General features: G+C 63.9%; 1 protein-coding gene across 1 annotated transcript; it reads left to right on the top strand.

Moving 5' to 3' along the window:
• The first annotated feature begins 6,426 nt into the window (after positions 1-6,426).
• LOC117652860 (sine oculis-binding protein homolog) lies at positions 6,427-15,354 on the top strand. The gene is made up of 4 exons (XM_034398027.1): positions 6,427-6,503; positions 10,294-10,546; positions 13,212-13,592; positions 14,042-15,354. The coding sequence occupies exons 2-4, from the start codon at positions 10,326-10,328 to the stop codon at positions 15,120-15,122; spliced, it is 1,683 nt and encodes a 560-aa protein (XP_034253918.1). The 5' UTR covers positions 6,427-6,503; positions 10,294-10,325; the 3' UTR covers positions 15,123-15,354.
• The last annotated feature ends 90 nt before the right edge of the window (positions 15,355-15,444 follow it).

Here is a 15,444-nt window from a genome sequence, read left to right as displayed (position 1 = left end):
GCACCACCGCGGCGAGCGGGGCGGGCGGGGCGAGAGGGGCGGGCGGGTCCCCGCCACCCGGAGCGGACAGAGCGGACTCGCCTCGGCGCCGCCAACGGCCAAGCCAACGGCCGCCACGCGCCGCCCGACTTGCCGCCGCTGGACCTCGACGGTGGCGACGGCGACCTGGTGGACCCGGTGGCGGACGCCGACGGCGGCGTCGTCGCGCACCTCCTGGGCGGCCTCCGCGGCCTCCGCGGCGCTGCCGGCCTGGGCGCCGGCGCCGTCTTGCCGCCGCGGATTCAGGTGTGTGTCTGTGCACGCGCGCGCGTGTGAACGATTTGTACGTCCATCCAGATCAATTCGACGACTTTCACGTCAATTTCGAACACCTCACGTCCATTCGATGGCCTTCATGCGCCGATTCGACGACCTTGGCGTGACTGTGTGTAGCCTAGTTTGAGAGGGCGCGGCGCGCGGCGCGCGGCGGCAACGCGAGACGCTGAAAACGCAAACGGGGTTTCCGTCCGTGGGCAGCTGGCTCGTTTTGCTTTAACGACGAGACTGCTCCTCTGGGAACCACTGGGGACAGAACCGGCGTCTTCGTCCTGGCCAGAGACTCAGAGACTCAGGTGGCCGATGAAGCTGAAACGGCACGGCGACGCGACGCGTGCGCTTTCGCGGCCGCGAAATTCGAGACTGGGCGTGCCATGCCTACAGGGCCTACAGTGCCTTCGGTGTCCTGGCGGACGGACGGTGCCGGCGCGGTTTGGCCCGAGGAAGGCTCGGGGACATGAAAGTCGTCGTCGAGATGCCGATGCTGATGCTCTGTTTGGTCCGCTCTGGCCGCCCCGCCACACCCCGCCCCGCCGCGCCGTGCCACACCACCACCACACCCGGCCGCCGCGCAGCCTGGTCGAATCCGGTGAAGGGAAACCCATTACAGGCTCCGGTTACGTTACCCTAGGCCTCCGTAACGTTACACGCCCCGCGTTACCGCCAGCACGCGCAGCTTGGCTGGGCGGCCAGCATCGCTTTGTCTCTCTCGCACTCACGGGGCGCTCCGTGTAGGTGCGAGAGAGACAGAGCGACGACAACGACGCTCGGAAGCAGTCGCCAGGGCAGGCCGCCGCGGAGGCATGGTGGAGGGGTCGAAACGTCACCGATACGCGGCCGCACGGGGCGCGTCTTCGTGGGTGCGGCGGTCGCTTCGTCGCTCTGTCTCTCTCGCACTCATGGGGCGAATCGTAACGGTGCGAGAGGGACAGATGGACAGCCGATTCTTCTGAATCGCCCCGACTCACAGTGGGCCAGAAGACCGGTGGAGGCGGACAAAAGTCTATACGGGTTTTGGGCTCCCTTCAGAGTCGCTAAACAGGACTCGAACCGAACGTATGACCCCACCAATGGATTCCTCGTTCGGAGAGCAATCCATTGGTGGGGTCACACGTTCGGTTCGAGTCCCGTTTAGCGACTCTGGAGCTCAAAACGCGTCTAGAGTTTTGTCCGCCTCCACCGGTCTTCTGGCCCACTGTGCGACGCAGAGAGTGAGGCACGCGGCTGCAGCAGCGCAGCACAGCCGCAGGTGCGCGACGACGCAAAGCAGTGCGTCAGCAGGCTGGTTTCGAACAGCGCTTTCGTCGCTTTGTCTCCGTCGCACTGACGGTGCGCCCCGAAGAGGTGCGAGAGACACAGAACGGCGTCACCGTACGTCACCGCACACTTTTGCCGGACCAACGACGCCCCCCAGCCGCGCTCTGCCTGCAAGGCCTGCAAGGAACGGGGACGCCGAGTATTGAATTCTCGGCTCCAAATGCCGGCCGACTCGACCTTCTCCCTCGCACTCGCACGCACGCCGCGACGCGCGGTGTCGCAAAGTTTGATCCTGGCCGGTCGCCAGAGGTATCGCACCGAGCGTCCTTCTCCTTCTGTTGTGCGTGTAATATGTCCGAGTTTATGCGGTGTAGGGGCGGAGCTTCGGCGGGAGGCTCTGTCTCTCTCGCACCCTTGGGACGTTCTGGAAGCGCGAGAGAGACGGCACCGCCACTGTTCGGAACCACCCCGCTGTTCGGAACCACCCCGCTGGCTGTCCTGCGCCAAGCCGCGCTGCACCGCCGTCCGTGAGACGCGAGACGCGCGGTCGAACGCGCGTCGTTGGGCCCGCGCTCTGTCTCTCTCGCACTCGCGGGGCGTCCCACTAGTCCCGCACGGGTGCGAGAGAGAAGAGCGGAATCAGTCACCGCGGGGGTAACGCGAGCCGGGAAAACGAGAAGGCAATGGCAGCGGCGGTAGGATGCAGCGGGAGATGCAGCCGCCAATTCAAGGGGGCCTTGGCCACGCAGCCAGCACGTTCGTTCCGAGAGTCGCTTTCGTCGCTCTGTCTCTCTCGCACTCATGGGGCGTCCCGTCTTGGTGCGAGAGAGACAGAGCGACGACTCTGAATCCGCGGCCGGTCCGTGGGGAAGCGACAGACCGCGGACTTTCTGCTGCAGGGGCACATTCCAGGGATCAGGGACGGACTCGGCGTCCAACTGACCGGGTCACGCAGCCACCACAACAGAGCCCTGTTTCGCAGGCCGATCCCGCGCACAGCTCGCCAATGGGTGCGAGAGAGACAGAGCGACGAAAGCGCACTGTTTGAAAATGAACTCGCTGTGCCCCGCGAGGCGTGCCACCGCCCCGGGCAAGGCCGCGGACTAGGGGATAAGGGGCAGGTGCTCCCTGGACCCCAGTCCTAGAGGCAGGACACGCATGTCACGGGGACGCAACGCGGTGGAGGGGAATCACAGTGGCGTGGTCCATGGTCCATGCTTGGCGTGCTGCCGTCTTTCGACTCTTGGAGGATCCGCAAGGAAAGCCACTGACTATTGGCAATGCGCAAATGGGCGTGACAGAATCCACCCGGTTTACTTTCACGGCTTGTCTCGGATGAACTGCCCCCTGCAGGGCCGCTCTGCCCCCCCCCCTTTCCCTGCAGTGACAACGTCACGTTGACTGACAGTCGCGCTTCAAACACCCCCTCCCCCCCTTTCCCCCCCTCCAGCCCAGCAGGCCCCGGCCATATCAAGTGACTGTCGGGCTGGCGAGGAAAACATGAATAACCAACCGTGGCACCATCTGATCAGTGGTGATACCAGAGAAGAGACCAGCGGTGCAGCGGCACCAGGGGCACCCGGCAGCAGACTGATTCCGAGAGTCGTTTTCGTCGCTCTGTCTCTCTCGCACCCATACGGGACGCCCCATGAGCGCGAGAGAGACAGAACGATGAGAAAAGGACTCTCGGAATGAGTCTGCAGGCAACCACCCCGCCGCGGAGAAGGACGGACGGACGGACAAACAGACTCGCTAGCGAGTCTGACAAACGCTCTGGCGGGCATTTCTGCGTTTTGAGACGAGGGGAGGAGGGCGGTGCGAGGGTGAGGCACGTGCGCTCCAACTGCTTAAAATGGGACGTGGTTTTGGTCGTGTTGCATTAGCCACCGTCCAGGGCGCCTCACAGTGGGCCAGAAGACCGGTGGAGGCGGGCGAAACTCTAGACGCGCGTTTTGAGCTCCAGAGTCGCTAAATGGGACTCGAACCCGAACCGAACGTGTGACCCCACCAAGGAATCGATTGGTGGGGTCACACGTTCGGTTCGAAGCCTGTTTAGCGACTCTGGAGCTCAAAGCGCGTCTGGGGTTTTGTCCGCCTCCACCGGTCCACTGTGCGCCTTGGGCTCGCGCGAGGACGGCCCGAGCCGGCCGAGCATGGTTTCGAAACTATAAACTGTCCCCGCGGTGAAACGTCCCTTCGGTTTCCCAGGACTCCCCAGGACTTCCTTGAAATCAAACACCTCGCGGCAGGGCGCATTTCCTTGGCACACCTCAGCCTCAGTTTGGTGCTCCGTCTCTCTCGCACCTTTGCGCAGTGCCCCCATGTGTGTGACGGAGACAGAGTGACGAAGCGACTGTGTGAATCGCTCGGCCGGCGGTGCAGGGCGGCGCGCTAACGTATCGCGAGGTGCGACAGAGACAGAGTCATTCATTCACCCGCTTGGCCTCGACTCGGCCACAGTGGCGTGTAGTTACGCCCGGCCGGGGGGCTGCACACTTTTCGTCGCTCTGTCTCTCTCGCACCCATAGGGGAAGCCCCAGGAGTGCGGGACATGCAGAACGACGAAAACTCGGAATCAGTCCTGCTGGGGCGGGTCGGGCGGGTCGAGCGGGGTTAGCCAGCCGAACCGAACAGAGAGCTCTTGGGCGAGGTAAAAATAGCCATCATCTTATAGGCAGTCATCTGTCGATGCTGGGGCGGGGCGGGGCGGGGCGAGGCGGGGCGGGGTGGGGCGCGGTGTGTGGACCGCGTCGGAACACCCTCAAAAAAGGCGAGCCGCCTTCGGATGCGGCCTTTCCCTTTCGCGGCCTCATTTAGCCAACCGGGCCAAATTACATGCCTGCCCCGCCGGCCGAAATCAAGTCCCAGCACAGTGACGCAGGTGCCGCTGTAGTTTTTCCAACTTTTTTCAGAAAGGTGTTTTTTTAGCGGGATTTTTTAAAGTGAAATAATTCCTTCCTCCGGTTTTTTCTCCTCAATCTGGCCTTGCCACCGTGAATGGCCCTCCCTTGCCTACGCCCCTGCCCTGCGCGCCTTTCGCATTTTCTGTGGAAACAGAAAACGAGGGCCTCCCGCTCCTAGAAGCTCCCCGCCGTGGCCGCTCTGCAAACAACGCGGAACACTGCCAAGCACTGCCAGCACACTGATTTCGAGAGTCGTTTTCGTCGCTCTGTCTCTCTCGCACTCACGGGGCCATGGGGCGTCTCCTGAAGGTGCGAGAGAGGCAGAGCGACGAGAAGGACACTCGGAACCAGCCTGCCGCCTGCCGGCACTGCCCACGCGACCGCTGAACGCGCGCAGAACGCATGCATACAGCGGATGGAATTCCATCCGTATGAGAAACTGCAAGGAACGTGTATTTGCGTTGGCCCCCCTCGAGGATGACAGAGGTTTTCTCGAGGGGGCAAAAACTCGCGCAATCATGTGTACACGGCCCCCGAAATCACACGCGAATCATTGAGAATCACGCGAAATCAAGCAATCTGAAATCAGCCAAAATCACTAAAATCGACCGAAATTAGGCAGAATCACACGAAACCAGGCCAAATCAGTCCGAAATCATTTCTTTCCGAACACAATCACACGCAATCACGCTCAACATCACCCTGGTGCGTCGCGAAATAAGGCAAAATCAGCCATGAAATCAATTAAAACCATGCGCAATCATTGTGTTTTCCGAATCATGTGTACAGGAAAATCCCGAGTTTTTGCCCCCTCGGGTTTTCTCCTCGGCGGCGCGGCGCGGGAGTAAGACGGAGAGGGGAGACGCGGGGGAGAACTTGCCGACTCGCCTTGCTTACCCCTTTCTCCCGCCAGTGGGCCAGCCCGGCCAGCGCGGCCGCCCCTCTTCTAATGACATTGTCATGCCGGCTCATATTGCAGGGAAATGAATCCGACCTCAAATGAGCTTTGGGGGTGTGGCTGCGCCGGGCTGCGCGCCCCCCACCCCTCCCCGCCGTGCCGAACAACCCCCTCGGCCGCTTTGATCAGCGACTGCCGTAAAGTTGCTGAGCCTGTCGAATGGAAAGGGGTCGTTGTGGCGTCGTGGGATTCCTGAGCCTGAGTGCCGAGACTGCAGAGCGGTGGGCCCACGAACGCCTGGAGTTCCGTGGATAGGCAGTCCCGTCGAGCAGGGCTGCATCCGGTTTGCCTGCCCACCAGGCGCTAGGGCCGCATTCCGTTTGCCTAGCCAACAGGCGCTATTGCTATTCATGGTTGGACCACAAATTGCCTCTTCCTCGGTGTCAGTCAGTGGGGTGGGTATAGGCAGTCCCAAGATGCGGCCCAGTTTGACGGGGCAGCCAAACTGAACCCTTTCCACAATTCTTATGTTGAGTAGTACAGGCGCCCCTCGTAATTCCTATCCAAAACAATTGGGGAAATACCTCGAAACGCCACGTATTGTCTTAATGTACGTATACTGTGAGGTTATGCCCGAATAAAGTGCAACGGCTTAGTTTTACCGTGGAATCCAACGGTGTCCGTCCATGCGCGTGGACAGATACGCGCCACTGTAAGTGGTTGGAAATGTCCGCGGAGACCCAGACTCACGCTGTGCGTTTTCCTTTTGCTGCAGGAGTACGCGGAGAAGGCGATGAACGAGCTGCTGGGGTGGTACGGCTACGACAAGCTGGACCGGCGCGAGGCGCAGTCACTGTCGGCGCAGTCGCTGCCGCCCCAGGCCCTGGCGCAGGCCTTGCCGCAGGCCCTGCGCCAGTTCGGCGGCCCTCCGCACCGCCTGCCCCCGCAGCTGGCCTCGGCCCTGGCGGCGGCCGCGGCGGCGGCGGCTGCGGCGGCCGCGGACTCCGGGGGCAGCGGCGTGGCGGCGCCACCGTGCGACGCCGACTCCTCGGACCTGGAGGCGACGTCCAGCGGCAGCGCGGACCGGAGGGGCTCGACGGGGTCCTCGCAGGGCAGCCCGACGAGATCAGGTAAGCGTCGCCGCGAAGCCGGTCGAGATGTCGGTACTTCAGGGTAGGCGCCAGGCGCCGCCGCTTCGATGGACTCGAAAAGCTCCAACCTTTTCCGGGATCGTCGTCGTCGTGGTGGTGGCGCTGGTGGTCTGCGGCCTGCAGCTCGGGGCTCTTGGACTCCGGTGGGCGTTCCGACACGCCCCCCGGCCCGCTCCGGCGTGCTGCCACGCCCAGCCGCGCCGACCGCGCCCGCCCCGCCCCGCCCCGCGCACCACTGCTATGACGTGCCTGGCCACCTTGTAATTATCGGCGAGCAGCTGTTGCGAGCGCGGGGCGTGGCGGGGCGTGGCGGGCGCGGGGCGGGGAGCAATAGCGCAGTCGGACCTGGTTCGGCCGTTCGGGCTAGCCTCAGGTGTCCAACCCAATCAAAGCTATCACTCGTGAAACGCATCGTGGCGGCGATCCGCAACACCATTGTGGCCGTGTTCCTGTCCTGCCGATCCCTGGAACACTGCAACACTGCAACACTGCCGGTGCAGCCCATCCGCTGCATTGTCTGTCGTTCGAGGGAAGACCACCGGCGAACTGAGTTTAGCGACTTCCGCGACTCCCCCCCCCCTTTCCCCTCCCCCTTTCTCCTGCACTTTACTCATCACTCATAAAGTTCCTCCCCTCGGCGCGCAATGCTAAAGACCCCTTGTCGCCCACGCCGTATTGCGACGCTGCCCCGCCCCCTTCGCCGTCACCGCCCCCGCCGCCCCCGCTGCCGGTCGCCGCCCCCACCCCCTTGTCCGCGTCCCCAACGACCTGAAAAACGCTTTCCCAAGGCCGGGGCCGGGCCGGGGCCGGGGAAAGCGAGTCGGAAGCAAAACAGGAAGGCAGCCCGAAATCCGAACGTTTTTCGGATCCGGCGTTTGAAGCCGGGCGTGTTGTTTGTTGTGTCCCTTCGACTGCGACCGGCGTGTTGGCGTGCTCTCCGCGCGCGCTTTCTGGTACACTACATGGCCGGCCAAAGGCTGGACCCGGCAGTGTTGATTATTCTCTTCGAAAATCTTTTTATGCCCGTGTTTTGGTGCGAATGTTGCAACGCGGTTGAATGGACCCCGCGCCACGCCGCGCCACGCTCAGTGCCGATATCGCCGCGCTGCATCCCTGGCGTCCCTGGCGGTCGGGTGCATCGCTCCGTCGGCGGCCCGCTGCGACATTCGGCGCGCGGCCCAGCCCGCAGGCGGATTTCGTTTTCGTCTCTGTCTCTCTCGCGCTCATAGGGCGTCCTGTCTAGGTGCGAGAGAGACAGAGCGACCAAACAGTACTACTTCGAAGTAAGACGCGTGCGTCACGGCGTGGGCGGGCGCCGCGAAATGATTATTTTGAATAGTGCGGCGCAAGGGCGTTCCAGGCGGCGCGGGGCGTTCCGGGAGCGGGGCGTTCCGTGAGCGGGGCGTTCCGGGCCTCGGCGAACAATGAAAATACCCCCAGGACACCCTCCCTCGCGGCCTCGTGGATCCGCCACTGGATCGGGGCGTGGCCGGGCGTGGCGCACCGCGCTGACTGCTGAGGGCACTGTACCGAACTCGCGGCTCGACGGGGGAGGGCGGGGCCGGGGCGGGGCCGGGGCGGGGCCGCGCGGGGAAGTTCAGGGCGTGCAGGGCGGGGCCGGGGCGGGGTAGTGCGGGGCGGGGCGGGGTCGGGCGGGGCTGTTAGGGCGGGGCGGCGGGCGGGGCGCAAGCGGACGGCGCTGGGCGGGGCCGGGGTGGTGCGGGGGAGGGGAACGGGGCGTAATGATAGAGTACTCCGGCGTCCGCGGCGGGGGGGGCGGGGGAGGCGGGGCGGGGCGGCGCGCCGAGCGAGCAGCCTCGTCTGGAGGAGGAACGCCGAGGAACGCCGTCTGTAATATTTTTTATTCCGTCTCTCTTCAGGGACGAATTCGTCTGATCAACACCATTCTCTCGCGGGATGCAATCCTTGGTCGCCTCGCATCGCGAGTGCGGGCACGGGCGCACTGCGAGTGTCCCTGACTGTACCGCCACCCCACCGTATATCTTGCGCTGTCCGCCACGCCGGCCCCGCCCCGCCAGCCCCGCCCCGCCGCGCCCGCCACGCCCGTTTGGTGTGCGCGGCGCGCGGTGCCGCGCCACCCCACCCCGCCCCGCCACCCCGCCCCGACACTTGGAGGCGCGGCGGCGCGGCCCGCGCGGCGGCCCCGTCTTTGCCCCACTATCCACTAACCTAACTCAACCGCGGCTGCCTCGCCTCACCTGGAAAACTGCCGGCCGGTTTCCCCCCGGTCGATGCAGTGTGCAATGCAGGCAAGTCTTGCGGCAACTTCCTCCCAGGCGCCCTTTGCCTTTGCCTTTGCCTGTCCTCCCTCGTTTTTTCCAGGCGCTTTTCCAGGCGCTTTTCCAGGCGCGGATCAAGGAGGATCAGCTTGTCTCACTCGCATCCACGGTTCATGCGAAAATGTAAGAGGACCCGTGTGTCTGCGCCATGCCGGGCCTAGCCAGGCCGTGCCGGCATTTAGATAGGGAGAATCTTGACGGATGAGCCTGTTACGCTTTATTTCAAGCGTAAACTGAATACGCTTGAAAACAGTGGGTTATATGTACCACGCTTTAGTTTTACCAGTGTATGAAGAGTCCAATACAGCTGATGTTTCATCCGCCAACAGGCCATGCAAAGTCGACTTTGAGCTAGACAAAATTGAAGGTGGAAAAAAGTTACCTTATTGGCCCTTGTTTCGTATGGCCAAGTACTGTAACACATCAAAAATTCTCATATGCCGGTTGAGATAAAAATCAAAAAATTATAAAAAGGTCGATGTACGACTTCTTGACGACGTTTCCCGTCGTGGTGCGGGGGTCAGTGTCCTGATACGTGTCGCCATGTCCGGTGCCAGACTGCCAGACTGCCAGACGGCAGGGACGGGTCAGTTAGATACGACACGCCGCCACCAAATCTTTTCGAGGGATCTTTTTGTCATACATTTCGGGGCGAGTGTCAAAAGGCAAAAGGCTAGCCCAGATAGTGTGGTGCAGCGAGCAAACAAGGCGAACAAGGCGGAGTGACCTGCACTGGGTGACGTCGACGAGCCAGGCGGAGCCTCTCTGTCTCTCTCGCTCCTACACGGGGCGCCCATGAGCACGAGAGAGACATAGCGACGAAAACGACTCTCGGAATCAGTCTGCAGCCTCACTGATAATACGGGGAAGGCGCGTGGATTCGAATCGGAATCGAATCGGCATCCGATGCATAGTATTGAGGAGTCAGTGGACTCTGGGATGGGTCAGTGCCCCACCCCGCCCGCTCCGTCTCAGAATCGCGCCAGGCAATTGTATCCAGAGGAAACGGGCGACGACCGGGTCATCCACTGGTTGGTGACGCGACAACCTAGTCGAGTGCTCGAAGGCCTCAGCGAGTACTCGAACGCCGCGTCGAGGGCCTTATCGAGTACTCGAAAGCCTTGTCTCTCTGTCTCCGTCCCTGACCCTTACGGGACCCACGAGGACCCCGAGAGAGGCACGGCGCCGAAGGGCTGCAAGGAGGGTAGGAAAGCTGGCCTTTGGCAAGGGGTGGGGTTTCGCTGCAGTTTTCCGTTTCAATCTCCTTTTGCAAGGCACTGCCATTAATTAGAAGAAGGGGGTCGCCTTCCTCGAACCTCGAAGCAGCAGTTGCGAAAGTGAAGAGTATGTTTGGGCGCGAGACAACGGACGTGTATTCTTTTTCCTCTGCCATTTCTGTTGCACTAATTTAGTAATCAATCTGACGGTAAACAATCAATAATCGAGTTGGCTTTCGATCCCTGTTCCAGACGGCGGCGCGGCCGCGACGGCGGAGGGCTCCATGACGTGCTCCTGGTGCCACCAGGGCGCACCTCCCAACCGGCCCTTCTCGCTCCGCAGTCCGGGCGGCCACCTGGCGGCCTTCTGCTCCGAGGTGTGCTTCACGCAGAGCCGCCGGGCCTCCTTCAAGCGCTCCAGGACGTGCGACTGGTGCCGCCACGTCCGGCACACCGTGAGCTACGTCGACTTCCAGGACGGCGAGAACCAGCTGCAGTTCTGCAGGTACGCGTCCGAAAGACTGTCCGCGGCGGTTCGCCCTTCCGAGAGGTGTTCGCCGTCCTCTGGCGGCAAGGGTGGGTGTTTCATCCCGGACCGTCCCGGACGCCGGCCAGCCAGGCAGCCCGAGCTGGCCGCGCAGCCGCGCAGGGGTGGGTTCGGATATCAGCGACGCGACCGGGTAGGGCTCGGCCACGCCGGGCGACGCGGTGCAGTGCCGTGCCGTGCCCTGGCGCGGCCTGGCGGGGAGACACCCGACACCAGACACACAGGGACCAGAGACACCCAGCACCAGCCGCGCAGCCGCGCCGTGCCAAGCCGCGTGCACCGCGGGCCGCGCCGTGTACGTGTACCTCGTCTTCCTCTCGCCCGGTCCTTTTACGCGGAGGTCGCAGTGCCTGTCTGCCTGTCGCCGATTGCCTGCCCGCGCGTCTTACAGGGTCGCAACGTGGCCCTCCCCGGCTCCGACACCGCCCGGCGCAGCGCAGCGCAGCGCGTCACAACAGGTTGACCGGTCGCAGCTGCCAAGCGATTCCGAAGCATCGTTTCGTCGCTCCGTCTCTCTCGCACCTGCAAGGCGCTCGTCACGAGCGCGAGAGAGACAGAGCGACGAACCAACTGTTCGGAATCAGCCTGCTGGCGCCTCGTTTGAACGGCACGGGCCGCGCTGCCGCGCGCGCGGTGCGCACAAAAGCAAGAGTAAGCAGCCAGAAGCAAGGCGCAGAGCACCGCCAGAAATCCGCGCGCGGTGCGCAGTCCTGGCACCGCCGGCGTGCCCGTCATGCCCGCGCCTTTGCCGAGCACGTCCTGGTCCTCGCGGGGCGTGGCGGGGCGGGGCGGGGCGGGGCGGGGCGTGGCGGGGCGTGGCGGGGCGTGGCGGGGCGTGGCGGGCAGATAAATGGCTTGGCCCATGTGAATCACGGACGACGGCGACCGCCCCGCCCCGCCCCCTTTCCCCGTCGCGTTGGCGCAGTTTGATTCATTTCTCCCCATTCTCTGCCGAAATGCACTGATCAGGGCTGTGTCCTGGCCGCCGCCATGCTCGGCGTGATTACGACAACGTCGGCGTCCTCATGGGTCCTCATGGCGGCGTCTTGAGGCTGTGACCATGTGTGACGACGGCTCGCGTTCGACGGCGTCCTCGCGGCCAGGCTTTACGGTCCGCACTAACCGTACCCCGTACCGCACGGGCCGGGACGTGTTCACGTTTTCCATAATTGATATTTCTGTTGTGCCATCCGACGCCGGCGCGGACACGCGATGCTGGTGCGCGATGCCCCCCGCCGCCGCGCACCGTCACTGGATCCCGCGTCTCGGGTGTCCTCCGCGTCCCTCTTGGTGCCCGTGCTCGTACTCGGCCTCGGCCTCCGCGCGAGGAGGCCTCCGGTTCCACGCCACCCCCTGGCAGCCCCGGCGAGGCCGCGCTCCTGGCAGGGTGGCCGACGAACGCCGACGAACTCGCCAAGGCGGGTCGCCGTCGTTAGGTCGCCTGTTTCAACGGAGGACCTTTCTGTCGCTGTCTCTCTCGCAGCCATGCGCCGCCGCGTGGCGGTGCAAGAGAGATAGTGTTCGGAATCGCCCTGCAGCGCCGTGCGCCGTGTTGCGGGTGTCGCCTCCTGCTCAGCATGCTCACGTTTGCCCCCTCCATCCCCCACCCCGCTCCTTTTCTGCTCGGCCTTTGAAAACGAGACGCCAAGCATTCCTGTAACAACACCCCGGACCACGGCCAAGTCACGGCCGCGTCCGCATCGCGTCGCTCGTCGCGACACGGTGCCGGCCCGGCCTGGGCCCGGCGGATCGATCGTGTCTCTTTGTCACTCGGCGAGTCGCCTCGCGTCGCGGACGCGTCGCGGACCCCTTTGGCGGCGCGGCGGTCGCGCGGGACGGATGCAGTTTCCGCCCCGCGGAAAGCAAAGCCAAAGCGGCGCGCGGTCAAGCCGAATGATTCATGGATGCACACTGCAGGCTGATTCTGTCTCTCTCGCACTCGTGGGCCGTCGGGCCGTTCCGTAGGGGTGCGAGAAGGACGGCGAGGACGACGCGCGGAATCGGTGCGCTGGCCAGCGCGCTTGAGAACCTCCATGCACTCTCTCACTCTCTCACGCACACACGCTTTGGCAACGCATGCAGATGCGCGGCAAGCCCTCTCCTCGCCGACATCAAAGGCAGGGCGCGGCCTTTAATTGGTACAGTGGAGTGGGACAATGAGCCGCGTTGTAATTGAAATCGTATAGAACACGACTCGGCCTCGGCCGGGCGCCACTGCCAGGGCACTGCCAAGGGTGCGGCTGTCCGTCCTGTCACCCCGACGGGACAATCCATGAGTGCGAGAGAGACAGACTGACGAAAGCACGGCTCGGAATCACCTTGCAGGGACTGCGTTTTGCTGGACCAACTTTTGCATCCGAGGAGTCGCGGCACCTGTTATTCGACAAACGTCACACGTTCGTTAGAACGTGAATCGTGCCATGTTCGTTTGAATGGGGTGTCACGTTCGTTAGCGGCCTTCTAACTATAGCGCGTCACATTAGTCGGAACGTAGATTGGATTCGCGTTCCAACGCATGTGACGTCATATTCAAACGTACATGACGATCGTTCGTGGGAGCTCCAAGCCGCTGGGTGCCGTGCCACAGTACTTGCACTGACGGACTGCTTTGTGTTTGTTGCAGCGATAAATGCCTGAACCAGTACAAAATGAACCTGTTCTGCCGCGAGACGGCGGCCCACCTCGAGATGCACCCGCACCCCGCCGCCACCCCCGCCCCCGGGAAGCCTCTCATCACGCCGGACCTGTGGATGAAGGACTGCGGCGAGGGCTCCGGCTCGCCCGTCGACGGGGACCCCGACGCGGACCAGGACCACGACGAGGACGGCCGCGGCGACCACGACGACGACCGCGTGTCCCCGCGGCCCAGCTCCGCCACCCCGCCGCCGCGCACCAAGACGCCGGCCGCGCAGGGCGGGCAGGGCGGGCAGGCCGCGTGCACCACCACGTCGTCGTCGTCGTCCGGAGACGCGCCGCCCGCGCACTCCGCCAGCAAGGGGAGAAGGTAAGCGCCAGCGCCGGTCTGTGACGTGAGGCGCGGGTCTAGGATTTCCCGAAGGAGGGGCTAAAGCGGCACTTTGCCTGCTCAGACGGGCAATCTAGTACCGAAATGGGGACGGGGGAAGTACCCTCACCCCCGTGCCTGTGTGACGTCGTGTGTTTTCGAACACCCTTATCGCCGAGCCTTCGATGTACTGCGCCTGGCATAGCCTGGCGGCGCCCCAAAACCCCGAAACCCCAAAACAGCGAGCATCTGGGCCAGCCGAGCCATAATCATGTTGATTGCGCGTTGCAATCGGGTGCGGGTCGCGTCGGCTCGCGTCCAAAAGGACGAAAATCGCTGCCCAGGCCCAATGCGTCTTGGACTGGAACAAGGCCATCTCGCACTCGAGATTTTGGCTGTGGTGAAACTCGCTGATGATTGACCTCCTGCTTTGTTTGTTCCTCCGCCAGCTCGCGATGCAGCCGGGGGAGGCGGCCGTCCTCGTCCTCGTCGGCCAGCACGTCGGCGGCGTCCTGCGTGGCCACGGACTTGAGCGTCGCGGCTTTGCGGGTCGACCAGGCGGCCGCGGTGCCGCCGTCGGGGTCGGTAGGGCAGGCAGGGCCTCCTTCGCCTTGTCGCGCGGCGCCACTGCCGGCCGCCGCCCTGGCTGCCCCCGCACTGTCGCTGCAGCCGCCGCCGCACATGCCCCCGCTACCGCCAAACTGGAGGAACCTGCCGATGCTCTTCCCCAAGGGGCTGTTCGGCGCGCCGCCAGGAGCGCAGGGACCGCTGCTGCCGGCTGGAGGCCCTCTGGGCGTCCCTCTCGGGGGGCCCGCCACGCCCAGCCAAGGCCCCACCAGCCCCACCGCACCGCCGGCCTTCATGCAGGCCTTCGGCCCCATGGGTCCCATGGGCCCCACCATGGGCCCCATGGGGCGCGGGCCGGCGGGGATGCCGCCCCTCAGGATGCCGCCCTTCATGGGCCCGCCGAGGCTGCCGATGCGAGACGGGCACCCGGGGCACCCGGGGCCCATGCACCACGTCGCAGCCCTCGCCGGTCCCGCACTGCAAGGCGGGCAGCCCCTGCCGCCCCCGCCGCCGTCGCTGCTGCCCCCCGTGACGGTAATGGTGCCGTACCCCATCGCCGTCCCCATCCCGATCCCCATTCCAATCCCCATTCCCATCCCGATCCCCATCCAAGCCAAAGCAGCCGTCAAGAAGGAGCCCGTGGAGGCCGCGCCGGACGCCCCGGCGGAGGTGGACGCGGAGGCCGCGCTCAAGCCGAAGGCCGAGGCCAGCAGCGCCCTGGCCGCCTTGTGCAACGGCCACGTGGCCCACCAGGGCGACGACGAGGAAGGCCTCCCCGACCACCACGGCCACGGCCCCGCGCACCAGTCGGAGCCGGCGGACGGCGGCCCCGGAGAGACGCCCCCCGCGGAGAGGGCGCCGGAGAGGACTAGTGCGCACCGGAAACGGAAAAGGGTGCCCGTCAACGACATCCCCGTGGAGCCGGAGCAGGCCAAGAAGATGAACAAGTCAGTGCCGGCGTGATGGCGGCACACGCCGCCAGGCCCGCCAGCCGCCACCCAACGTGATAGCATGCCTTCCTGTCATTGTCTCGAGGCCTGCCTTGATCAAATCGTGATTGCTTCTTTTTAATTATTGTTATGGTTCTTTGACGCGCAAATGGTGCTCCTAGTACTAAGATGTCGAAATTTCTCATATGATTATTATATTTACAGTAATAAATGTTTCCTTTTGTTAATGAAGTGTTTGAGAAAAATGTTGAAAGTTTCCCTTCCCAATATCCAGAATTTTCACTAAAAATTTTCTTGCCTTTGTTTTTTTATTGTGCTGGGAAGGTAGACCGCCC

Source organism: Thrips palmi, unplaced genomic scaffold (assembly GCF_012932325.1).
Source record: "Thrips palmi isolate BJ-2018 unplaced genomic scaffold, TpBJ-2018v1 HiC_scaffold_7, whole genome shotgun sequence".
Classification (NCBI taxonomy): domain Eukaryota; kingdom Metazoa; phylum Arthropoda; class Insecta; order Thysanoptera; family Thripidae; genus Thrips; species Thrips palmi.
The sequence above is the reverse complement of the archived record's forward strand: the minus strand, read 5'-3'. Positions and strand labels throughout refer to the sequence as shown.

Excerpts from the sequence above, each read along its gene's own strand:
- LOC117652860 (XM_034398027.1), top strand. The coding sequence starts at position 10,326 with ATGACGTGCTCCTGGTGCCACCAGGGCGCACCTCCCAACCGGCCCTTC. Across the intron at positions 10,547-13,211 it reads AACCAGCTGCAGTTCTGCAG|CGATAAATGCCTGAACCAGT; the intron begins GTACGCGTCCGA and ends TGTTTGTTGCAG. Across the intron at positions 13,593-14,041 it reads TCCGCCAGCAAGGGGAGAAG|CTCGCGATGCAGCCGGGGGA; the intron begins GTAAGCGCCAGC and ends TTCCTCCGCCAG.